Below are 12,455 nucleotides of genomic sequence, written 5' to 3'. Positions count from 1 at the left end.
AAGAAGAAGAAGAAGAAGAAGAAGAAGAAGAAGAAGAAGAAGAAGAAGAAGAAGAAGAAGAAGAAGAAGAAGAAGAAGAAGAAGAAGAAGAAGAACAGATGCTTCACACTTGTTTCGGTGTCTGATTTCCTGAACTGCTCCCTGCTCCTCATTTTTCCTCTTGGCTATAAGGTCCTCTGAGATACATTAGGAAATGAGGGTGATATAAAAACAAGTCACATCAATAAGAAGCTGACCAAAGGCAGCATAAACTCCTAAGCCTGTCATCCTAAACCCAGCCCATTTGAGGGCCAACCTCTCTTCTGGCCTCAGCTTGCCCTCCTCTCCTCCCTGTGCCCTTCATGCCAGCCAGACCAGTTTGCTTCTCATTCTGTTCCCTTCTCATCCTGCCCTCTCCCATCACCACGTCTTTGTTCCATTGTCCCTAGTGAAGGGAAGTGACTTCCCCATTATCACGTGGTGGGTGAGTGAGTTCTTCACTTACTAAGCACCTACTATGTGCTACGTATACAAAGATGAAGCTAAGGAAGCACACCATCCCAACAGAATACTGGACTTGGAGTCAAGAAGGCTTCAGCTCAAACCCACACCTCGAACTTCTAGACTTTGAACTTGTTTTACTTCTCTCAGAACCATTTTCTACCCCTATAAAATAGAGCTAACACTGCCTGGAACCCCCATTCTGCTAGGGTTTGGGAGCATCTCAAAGGAGATAATGTATGGAAAGTTATCTGTAAATCTTAAAGCACTCTGGAAATGTTAGCTATTATTATCATAGCATTTTGCAACACAATTCTAAAAAATGTCAATGAATTCATGTCTAACCTGATTGGTTTATGGAACTGGAAGGAATGTTAGAGATTTCCCTGGTTTATCAAAAATCAGTGACCCTGGTTTATATCTTGGTTGACAAACTGGGCACCAGGACTCAAAGGTCTCTCTTGGGCTCCCCAAGTGCCAGGAGGTAGAGGGATAGGCAACTTATTAGCACCTCTCTTTCCTGCTTTGAGAGTCTAACAACTCTTCTTCCTTTCTGCATCTAAAAATATTTTTCGTCTGGAAAGTGTAGAGATCTCTTGTCACTGTGATATTAAAACTGGAAACAGAGAGATTCATTTGTCCACTTGTGGTACAGCCACCTGAGTGGAGGAGCTTTGAAACTGACCATATGCTGGACCATGCCTTTCTGGAACTATCTGGCTCTTTGGGTCCAGATTGGGGAAAGCAGGCACGTGACTACCTAGCCAGGCTTCACCAAAACCCTCAGGAAGCATGGGCATTGTTAGGAGCCATCATCATCCCCATCTCCATTAGCATCAGGAAGGACAGGAACAGCCCTGCCTTCATGAGCCAAGATTCATATTGGAGCAGTTGGAGAGTCAGAACATCTCAGAGCTGAGGGGAGGGGAGGGAACATAAGGACCAGAATGTGGTTTGGTAAAGCTCAAAGAGAAGGGATCCTAAGAACACAGAGCAGAGAATGTCAGAGCTGGCAGGGAGCTTAGGACACACAGCATAGAATGGAAAGAAGCTTAGAACAAAGAATATCAGATTTGGGGGAACTTTAAGGAAGGTAGGAGCTAGGAGACACCTTAGAACAGAGAATTTCAGAGCTGGCAAGGAGCTTAGAACACAGAATTTAACATGCTAGAACTGGGAGGGAACTTGGAACATAGAATGTCAGAGCTGGGAGAATCTTAGAGCAGAGAACCTTAGAACAGAGAATGTGAAACCTAGGAACGACATTAGAACATAGAAATTCAGAGTTGGAAGGAATCTTAGAACATATAATATTATAACTGGAGGGTGAAGTTTTGGGCACAGAATGTCAGCCCTGAGAGAGACCTTCAAATATAGAATGTGAAAGGTGGGAGGGACCTTAGAGCATAGGATGCCTGGGAAGGAAAGGACTTGAACTAGAATGCATAACTAGAAGGGGTCTTAGAATATTGAGCACAGAATGCCATACATAATAGGGACCCTAGAATGCAGCATGACAGTACAAGTGGGAAAGAAGGCTGTACTTGGAGTCAGGAGGACCTGAGTTCTAATTCAGCCTCCAGCACCAACTAGCTGTGTAACCACAGGCAAGTCAGTTAACCTCTTGATGTCTCCACTTTTTCATCTGTAAAATGGGCATAAGAATAGCACACACATCTCAGGCTCGTTATGACGATCAAACGAAATCATGTCTGTAACACATTTTGCAAACCTTCAAGTGGTGTTGTTAACTACAGAGTTAACTCTCAGAGCGCAGAAGGTCAGGACGAGGAAGGACCTGAGAGATTACCTAGTCAGACTAGTTCCTTTTACAGAATGAAAAACTGAGGGTCAAAGAAAGGAAATGACTTATCCAAGGTCAAACAGGGGATTAGTGGCATGGCCAGGATCAGAACCCAGGGGTAGTCTGAGGCTCTTTTCAATACCCTCCACTTTCATTTGTGTCTGACTGTTTGTGACCACATTCAGAGTTTCCTTGGCAAAGATACTGGAGTGATTTGCTGTTTCCTTCTCCATCTTATTTTTACAGGTGAGGAAACTGAGGCAAGCAGGGTTAAGTGATTTGCCCAGGGTCACTAGCAGATACTAACCACCAGCAAGGCTCGCACTCAGAATTACTGGACCTGTAAGGAGGCCAGACTTGTTCACACTCTCCCAGCTCCCTTGGGGCGAGCTGCACACTTTTGCAGGCTGACTTGGGAAAGGCAGGGAGCAGAGCCACACTCACACATGAAGAGCCACATTCACCAGCCTTCCCAGGGCTCCAACTCAAACCTTAGCAGAACGGAGGTGTAACCAACTGTTTCTTCCCATGGGACTCAATTAAACACTTATTAAGGACCTCCCACAGGGAAGAGATGCCCAGAGAAGAATTTCTGCTTGCTGCAGATTTGTGTAGCATGTCTGTATCAAATGCCGCACACCCACATCCTTCTTTAACCAAGCAGGATTTTTTTTTCAAGAAACCACAAATGCTAATTTGTTGTGTGACCTTGGGCGAGTCCCTTTCCCTCTCTGGGCCTCAATTTCCTCTTTTTTAAATTGAGGGCTTTGTACTATAAGGTAGTATGGTATAGTGAGTAGACCTCAGATTTTCAATCAGAAGATCCAGGCTCAAATTCTGATTCGGCTACTTACTCACTGTATAAGATGATTCCTTATCTCTCTTGGCCTCAGCTTTCCCTCTCTGTCAAATGAGGGGTTTGGTTGAATTATCTTGAAGTTCCCTTTGTTAATCTCTGAGTCATTAAACTTTAGCATCTTCCAGGTCCCAGACAACCCTTCTCTTCTCTGATTCTGTGAATGTGTATACTGCACAGTACTGGGGATGTGTTGGGAAGATCGATGTCCCCAATTCAGTGATGGTGGAAAGGATCTTTGAGGCTGTCTAGTACAAACCCTTCATTTTACAGAAGAGGAAGCTGAGGTCCAGACAAGGGAAGGCACTCGCTCAGAAGGACAAATTCTCAGTCAGAAAGGATTTCAAAGCTCAGCTATTCCACACCTCTCACTTTACAGAGGAGGAAACCATGCACCCAGAGAGGACAAATAGCTTGCCTGGGGTCACATCCAAGTAACAAACAGCAGAACCAGGATTTGGATCCAGAAGCTCTGACCCAGTCCTAAATTTCTTCCCTTGCACCACAGTGCCTCACTCTGGGTATAGCATATATCTAGAGGAGTTATCCAAGGTACTAGGAAAGCATTACTCAAATGATTATCAATTGGACTTGGGGATTTCCTTAAGGGTAGGGAAGGTCAGAGCTCTCCCTTCGCACTGGACCATCCAGGCAATGGGGCAGGAAGAAGTTCTGACTTTCGGAGAAGTGCTCTGAGCACCCATCCCCTGGGCCATCTGCCTGGGCAGACAGCTATTACTAGTGAAAGGGCCTGGCTAAACAGATGCTTCCCTTCATTTTCATAGATTCCATATCCCACAAGCACAAGTGAGTCACTGAAATTTCCCCTATTCTCTGCCAAAAACATGAAGCAGTGTATTCTGTGGGACACCACGGGACTGAGTCTCCTCTGGGTCAATATTCAGAGTCTCCACCCTGTGTCTAGGGCACCTCACTAAACCTGAACAAGAGTTGCTACTGTGATATCCCCAAAGAGACTTTGCCTAGTGAGTTCTAGAGAGACAGAGCCCGTCACCTCCTGGGGTATCCCATTCCACTTTGGTTGGGACCACTCTCATCACTGACAAGTTTTTCCTGACATCAGACCCAAATCTGCTCCTGCATCTCCCACCATTTACTCCTAGTTCTGCTCTCCAGGCTCCAAAATGAGCCACTTGCCTCTTCCGTATGGCAGTCCTTCGAATACTTGTAGATTGCTATCCCCCCCACACTCACCCTTAGTCTTCTCCTAGCTAAATATGGCCAGTTCTTTCAACTGATTCTCATACAGCATGATCTCAAGGCCCTTTACCACCCCAGTTTTCCTCTTACAAACACTCCAGCTTACTAATATTCTTCCTAAAATATATCGCCTAGATACCCTAGGTGAGGCCTGATCCCAGGGGAGCACAGTGTCACCTTTCCAGTCCTGGACACTTGGACGTCCCTCTGAATGAAATCTATTTCCTGCCATGTCACATGATGGAGTCATTGATCTTTCAGTCCCCTAGCCTCCCCTCCCCCCCCAAACTGTTGTCTAACTACGCCTCCCCCTTCTTATACCTGCAAAGGTGATTTTTTTTTTTACTTTACTTCTCTCCCTTTGAAATTTCACCGATTCGATTTAGTCCAACACTAGCCTACCAAGCCCTTTTTGCATCCTGATTCTCTCATGTGATAACCATGCCCTCCAGCTTTGTTTCTTCTACAAATTCAATAAATGGGTCATCTGGGCCAAATGTTCAATGGAACAGGGTCACTCATAGGTCCCTGTGGCATTCTGGTAGAGATGCCCTTTCAATGTGACTTCAAACCATCAATCACTACTCTTTGGGTTTAGTCCTTCAGTCAAACCCACCTAACTAGAAAGTACTTAACCCCACCTAATTGTCTAGCCCACAAACTCCCCCTTGTCCAGAGGGGCAGCAGGAGAGACCCTTTTAAATAAACACTTTACTGAAATCTCAATATACTATAGCTACAGGATTCCTCTGATCTCCCATTCTACTTTGCTCTCAAGGCAGGATTATCACATAAATTTTTAATTGATCTCTGCCTCAACTCTCCCCATTCTAACTGATTCACTATTCAGCTGCCAAGGTGATTTCCTTCAAACAGAGGTCTGACCATGTCACCCTTCCCTCCTCAATAAACTCCAATGGCTCCCTATTACTTCCAGGTAAAATATGAAGTTCCCTGTTGGGCATTTAAAGCTCTTTGTAAACCTTTCTACCTTGCTAGTATTCTTTATACTGTATTCCCTGCATTCCTTTTCCGTTCCAGCTCCACAGGTCTGGTCTTCACACACAACATGACCTTCAGAGATCCCCGCCTGCCTTTACTGGCTCTCATCCATCCCTGGGATATTTTCCTTTCTCACATCTGCTTCTTAATTTCCCTGGCTTCCCTCAGTGCTCAGATCAAACACCACCTTGGTGGGGTGGCTAGGTGGCTGAGTGAATAGAGCACTGGCCCTGGAGTCAGGAGGACCTGAGTTCAAATCCGGCCTCAGACACTTGACACACTTACTAGCCGTGTGACTTTGGGCAAGTCACATAACCCCAATTGCCCTCCAAAAAGCAAAAACAAAACAAAAAACAAAACCAAACACCACCTTGGTGGTGGTCCAGGAGGCTGCTTTTCTGGTCTCCCCCCCAGCCCTCTAGCGCCTTTCCTCTGAGGTTACTTCTTATCTGCTCTGTATGTAACTTGTACGTACAGAGTTCTTTGTTTGCTGTCTCCTTCATTAGACCGTGAACTGCTTGAAGGCAGGGGTCACATTTCTGCCTTTCTTTGTATAGCTGACATTTTGTATGGTGTCTGACCCATGTTTAATTGTTTCAGTCATGTCTGACTCTTCGTGACCCCATTTGGGTTTGGAGGGTTAAAATGTTTTTAAATACATAAATAAATGATTACCAATATTGAAATGTTTATGAAGATTTTTAAAAACCCAAAGCACTTAATACATAATTGTTGACTGACTAAATTACTGATCCATACTTCCACATGTCCCCTTTGACATATGTTCATAGTCACCACAAACATTCACATATAATTTCATACACACAAACTACACATATGTGCTATCATTCCTATATGCCAATGCACACATGCATATATTTACATACCTACCACAATACACAAACATATAATGCATATACACATGTCACTACTCCCTGACATACCTGTATATAGAGACACACAACACATTCATGTATGTAGCTCACATATACTCACTGTGTGCATGCACACATGAAAGTGTCAGGCATTCTGGTCCTCATCTTGTTAGGACCAGAAAGATGAAACACCACCTGGGAGCTGTGGGGCTGGTTGCTGTGGGAACCAGGATTCTGAGGCTCAGAAACTGGAACAATCTGAATTCTCCCTCTGAATATGATATTAGCAACAGAGAGCTCTGTGCTCAGAATCTTGAGTTCACTTTGCTTCGGGAGGTCAATTGGCCGACCCAGGATTCTCCTTGGGCTGACAATTAAACTTGCAATGGTTTTTTCTCAGGTTGATGTAGTGACCCTGAGGTTGTCTATATGAGAGGGGTGTGTGTGTGTGTGTGTGTGTGTGTGTGTGTGTGTGTGTGTGTGTGTTAAGTGGTGCTGTTTCTTGATGGTGTGTGTGAAGTCTTGGTAGGGCTATGTGGGTGTGTGTGTTAATATGAGTCAGTGGTGTGTGTGGGAAGAATCATTGTGGGGGGTGAGGTGAAGTCTTGGGGAGGCTGTGTGTATGCGAATATATATGACTAAATGTTAACAAAAGGGGAGTGTGGAGAGAGTAAGGGGGTGGTGTATAGCAATCCTTAGCTGTGAGAGTTATTCTCTCTTCTTTCCTCAGCAAACACAAGCACATAGCCCACCCAACCAGGGACCAAATCGTCTTTCTCTCTGCTTCCCATGGTCTTCCAAGTATCCAAGCCAGACAGGGAGAAGGATTTGACTGGGCACTCTTAGAACCATTAATATAGATTTAGAGTTGGAAGAAACCTGAAGAAATTACAGTTATTACAAAGACACAGAGAGGGCATAGACCTACAGATTTAGAGTCAGAAAAGACTGTACTATGGAGGTCACGGCACTCTGGTGAAACCTTGTGGAACCATTCTCAGAATAATGTTTTTAAAGGCTTAAAACAAAATATGCAAGATTACCAATATTGAAATAATTTTTAAAAGAAGAAGATTCCCAGATCCCAGGTGAAGAACTCCTGGCCCCCAGTATCAAGTACAAACCTTTCATTTTATAGGTGAGAAATTGAAGGCACAAACAGGTTATAAGATTCCAGGATTATCAAATGAGATAATGTTTGTAAAGGGCTTAGCACAGTGCCTGGAAATAGTAGGCATTTAAGAAATATTTGTTCTGTTCACCTTCTTAGGATCGTAGGGTTAGAGCTGGAAGAAATCCCTCTTTTGACAGACAAGGAAACTGAGGCATGGGGAGATTTAGTGACTTGCCCAGGGGCAGCAGTCTTATTAAGTATCTAAGGAAAGATGTGAAGCCACTTTCTTGATTCACAGTCCAGCATCCCGTCTACTCTGCCAGTCAGAGGCCAGCTAGCCCAGTGTGACCCTGATCGAGAATCTTCCTTGACAAGACTGGGATGGGCTCATCCAACCCTCCCTTGCCAAGGCAGCCCACTCCACTTTCAGAAAACAGGAATTATTGGGATGTTTTCTCTTGCATGGAGCCTCCATCTCCCTCAGTGCCATTCCCCAACTGCTTCCGGTTCTGCCTGCTGGGGTCCCCCTTTTCCTATTCAGGGACTCCAGAGACTAGAGAGACAACCGGCTCTCATGCTCCCCCAGGGCCTTCTTTCCTCCAGACTATACATTCCGATTGCTCCAACAGATGTTAAGGGCAGGATGTCAAGGCCCTTCACTATCCTGGTCCCCCTTTCAGATGTTCTCCAGCTTCCAGACCGAAGCACCCTGTCTGACACATAGTAGGTGTTTAATAAATACTTATCAACTTCTCGGTGTCCTCCATAGAATGTGACACCCAGAAATTAACTCAATGCTCCAGGTGTTTTACTGGGAGGACAAGAGAGCTGAATGATCACTGCCCCAGGTTAGGCCTCTCTTAAGGCAAAGAAACATTAGGGGTCTGGGAGTTTGGAGTGGGGAAGGCCGGGTGGGGGCGCTGCAGTAGAGTGGTGCAGTCCACTAAGATTCCCAGATCTTTCTCACGGGCAGGGCTGCCTTGCCAAAGGTTTCCCATGTGTGCTTAACAGCTAATCTTTTCGAAGCCATTTAAGACTTTACATTCATTCCTATGCAGTGTGATCTCATTTGATTTAATCCAATATTCTAGCCCACCTAGACCTTTGGGGAGTTTGGTTGTTATCGAGAGCATTAGCTAAGTAAGACTCCTAGTTTTGTGCAATCTGCAGATTCTATAAGTTTGCCATCTATGCCCTGATCTAAGTCACAGAGAAAAAAAAGATTAAATAACACAGGGCCAAGAAGAGAGCCCTGAAGCACTCTCCTGCAGACTGCCTCCCAGGCTGGCACTTTTTGGGGTCCAGCCAAGTGTGGTACTGTGGAAAGAGCCCTTTTACTGGAGACAGATGATCAGGGTTCAAATCTCACCACAGATACTAACTATCTGTGTGACCTTGGGAAAGTCACTTAACCACTCTGTGCCTCAGTTTCCTCCTTTGAAAAATGAGAAGGTTAGACTTGATAACCTCCAAGGTCCTTCCAGTTCTGAGGCCACGTCCATGTGGTTCTCTGCTATTTCTGGGCCTCAGTTTTCTAATCTGCAAAATGAGGAGATTGGACTAAACGTAGTCCAAGGTCCCTTTCAGCTCTAGAGCTAAGAGTCTGTGAACTAACTCTGACACTCCCCAATTGTAATGTATCTTGGTGTGTCCCTCCATCGCATCCCCAAGAGCAGCATGGGAGACTCCATCCAATGGCTCCATCCCGGCTTCATGTTTTTATACCAGGAAACCCCACCACTTGTTCATGTGTGTGTGTGGTGTGTATGTGTGCATGTGTGTTGGGGTGTGTGTGTGCACTCCCCATGAACCCCCAGAGGGCTCCCCTCCATACACTTAGGGTTCTCCATTTTCCTTGGATCATGATGATTGAACTTCTTGTGAGTGAGGGGCTAATATGAGGGCTGCTTGTATATTTTCTATGCTTCTGTCTCTGATCCATTGGTTGGGATAAAGCTAATGGGTGGGGATTTGAAAGACTCAGTATTTCTCTTTCAGTTTTTAATCTGCATGCATTCAGAAAGCTCTTTCCGGTTTCCTCTGAAACTCTCCACTTTGTCATTTCTGGTGGCACAATAACATTCCATTGTGTTCATATATCGTAATTTGTTTTTCTTCACTTACCTTTCTTGGTTTCTGTGTTTGTTTTCAGGCCAGACCCCTCTGACCCTTCCTAACTCATCTGAAGAGCTGGACAATGTCCACAGCATGAGAAACTGGACATCAGATATCGGTGAGAGCCCTGGCCAATGGGGTGGGGGGAGGGCCATGGGGCTGTCCTCACACATAGGTTTGAAGCAGGTGGCTGCCTTTGGAATAACTTGAGGAAGACTCCCTGCTCTCAGAGGGTTCCCTCCATCAATCTGTCCCAGTGTCTGAAAGAGCCACCATTAGTGATATAATGAATGCTTAGAGTCTGAGTCTTCTATCAAAGTGCTCTCTGAGAGCAGGACATCAGGAAGGGGCTGAAAGGGAGTTGGAAGGTGTGGAAGACCAGCTTTTCCTGCTTCACTAACACTACAGGGTAGACAGGGATAGGAGGGTGTGGAAAGCTACTTTCAAAGCTACTTACAAAGACGGGAAAGTGGGGAGACCCAGCCCCTCCCTGGGGCTCCCCACTGGAGATGTGGCCATTTATGGCTGGTTTGGTGGTTGCTGGAGGGGCAAGAGAGCCCCATCTCTATGACATTTTCGTTCAGGAGGCAGGAAACGATGTGGCTGGGAGATTCTTCATCTTTTCGCCCACCTCTTCAGGGGTGACTTGAGGGACAAAGGGAGCTCCTTAAACAGCTCATCTGGGATGGGGCTTAAACATGACAGTCTAGGAGGCATCCCAAGTGCCACTCTATGAAGGAATCTTTGGAGAGGGAGACATTAGGAGGCATGACTATCTCCAGACAGTGTGAGATAACAGACTTGCTGGACTCCCACCTGCTCAGACTAAATCTGGAACGTGGTGTGTTTAGTTCTAAACACCACATCTTGAGAAGAGTATCGACAAACAAGGGATCCAAGATGGTGGGAAGCCTTGAGACCAAGCCACTGAATGTCCCAGCATCAGACCCACCTCTCCTTTCCATTCATCCTTCAACAGGTCTCTCCTACTCAATGTCTCCTACTCCATACCCCTTATATGTTAGCTGTTTACGAATTTTCTACAGAATTGTAAAATGTCAAAACTGGAGACCATTGTAATGGGAACATGACCAACCCTTCTATTTTACAGATGGGGAAACTGAGACACTGATTTAGAAAAAGTGACCTGCCTAAAGTTACTTTAACTGGTCCAAGAATCCCAGAATGTCAGAATTGGAAGGGACCTATGAGGTCAGCTTGTTTAACGTGTACTTGAGCAGAGGTCCCTTTTCTGGCATCCTTGACACATGATTTTCCAGCCTCTGCTCAAAGAAATCTCATTGATGGAGAACCCATCACCTGCTGGAGCATGGATGACATGTTCCACCTTTGGATCATTCTCATTCTTGGAAGAGGTTTTCTTACATGGGGCCAAGAGTCCCTTTGTGACTTCGACCTAATCTCCTATAGTCAACAAACATTTATTAAGTGCCAGTCCCTGTGCTAAGCACTGGTGGTACAAATAGGAAAAAAGAAAGACAGTCTTTGCCCTCAGGGAGCTTACAATCCAACTGGGGAGAAAACACACACAAAAAAAAAATACACTTCTGGATCTGCCATCTGAGGCCAAATGGAACAAGTCAGATCCTTCTGCCACACACTATCTTTTCAAAACTTCAAAAAAGTGATCATGTTCCCCTAAATCTTCCCCTCTCCAGGCTAAGCATTCCCAGTTTATTCAACCAATCCTCCAATGGCCTGGTCTCAAGGCTTCCCACCATCTTATATCCCATCTGAATGTCCGTGTTTGTCAATACCCTTTTCAAGATGTGATGTCTAGAACTAAACACACCACCTTCCAGATTTAGTCTGAGCAAAGGGGAGCCCAGCAAGACTGTTACATCACACTGTCTGGAAATAGCCATGTCTCCTAAGGCAACACTAGATTTTTTGGTCTGCCATATTTTCAGCTTGCAATCCACTTAAACCCTCAGATCTTTTTCAGTTAACCTAAGTTTGTTTTTTTTTTTAATTTTTTTTTCAATGAACAAAAAAATCTGTTTTTTCTCCTTCCTCCACTGATAAAAAAGAGAGAAAAACAAAACCTTAGTAAGAAACATGCAAAATATATTCCCTCATTGGCAATGTCCCAAAAATATGTCCCTCACCTCTCTGACAGGAGGTAGAGAGCATGCTTCACCCTTAGTCCTGTGGGTGGCCATTGTGTTGAGAAGAGTTTAGATGACCTGATGTCAAGCCCTCCAGGATTTATTCAGTTAATAGGATCATAGAACCATAGCTTTAGGGCTGGAAGTGACCTTTAGGGTTATCAAAATCAACCACATCAGCTTACACACGAGGAAAATGAGACCAAGACAGGTGAAGTGCAAAGTCACATGGGTAGTGACAGGGCTGGAAATTGACCCCGGTGCTTGGATTCCAAATCCAGCATTCCTGGCATTGTACATAGACCAGTGCCTTGGCTGTGAGGTCATGTTGACTTTTAGATCCCAGACCACAAGAGGGTCCTGAGCCTTGATTCTATCCCCATCCCCACCCGCTGGACCTTCAGGAGTCTGCTCTTAGATCAATCACTACACTCAAATGCCTCATGCACTGCTCCTTCCAGGAAAGAAGCCTGTCCGTCTGGTGGATAGGACTGGCCTTTGCAGTGGGACAGTGCAGGTCAAGATTTCAGGGTCTTGGCAGCCTATCTGTGAGGACTTCTGGAGCAACAGGGCCAGCCTCACCATCTGCAGGGAGCTGGACTGCATGGAGCCAATGGCATCTGCCTCGACTGCAGTCCCAGAGAGACCAGAGCACCTCCCTGTGGGGAACAGGAGTGTGGTCCTCAATGACACATGGGGCTCCCTTCTGCCTGTGCTCTGTGACCAGGGAGACTGGGAGAGCTGCCAGGCACAGTCCCCTGCATGCACCAGCGGGAGGGCCACCAAGATCAACTGTACAGGTGAGGAGAAAACCCTCCCCACATCACCACCATCCTGACTGGACACATCCCCTGGGAGA

At 45.5% G+C, this 12,455-nt stretch overlaps 2 protein-coding genes across 2 annotated transcripts in view; one reads left to right on the top strand and one right to left on the bottom strand.

Moving 5' to 3' along the window:
- Window positions 1-12,455, bottom strand: part of PRPF19 (pre-mRNA processing factor 19) — a 353,360-nt gene that overhangs the window by 98,946 nt on the left and 241,959 nt on the right. The window lies entirely within an intron of this gene.
- The window catches only part of CD6 (CD6 molecule), a 16,748-nt gene continuing 13,669 nt past the window's right edge, over window positions 9,377-12,455 (top strand). The window contains exons 1-2 of the mRNA XM_069108571.1: window positions 9,377-9,585; window positions 12,058-12,396. Of these exons, the coding sequence (XP_068964672.1) occupies window positions 9,561-9,585; window positions 12,058-12,396 (364 nt within the window). The 5' untranslated portion in view covers window positions 9,377-9,560. The remainder of the gene's footprint in view (window positions 9,586-12,057; window positions 12,397-12,455) is intronic.

The sequence above is a fragment of the Petaurus breviceps genome, unplaced genomic scaffold (assembly GCF_028583685.1).
Source record: "Petaurus breviceps papuanus isolate PSGF00001 unplaced genomic scaffold, PetGlider_PUasm1.0 90397, whole genome shotgun sequence".
In the NCBI taxonomy this organism is placed as follows: domain Eukaryota; kingdom Metazoa; phylum Chordata; class Mammalia; order Diprotodontia; family Petauridae; genus Petaurus; species Petaurus breviceps.
The sequence above is the reverse complement of the archived record's forward strand: the minus strand, read 5'-3'. Positions and strand labels throughout refer to the sequence as shown.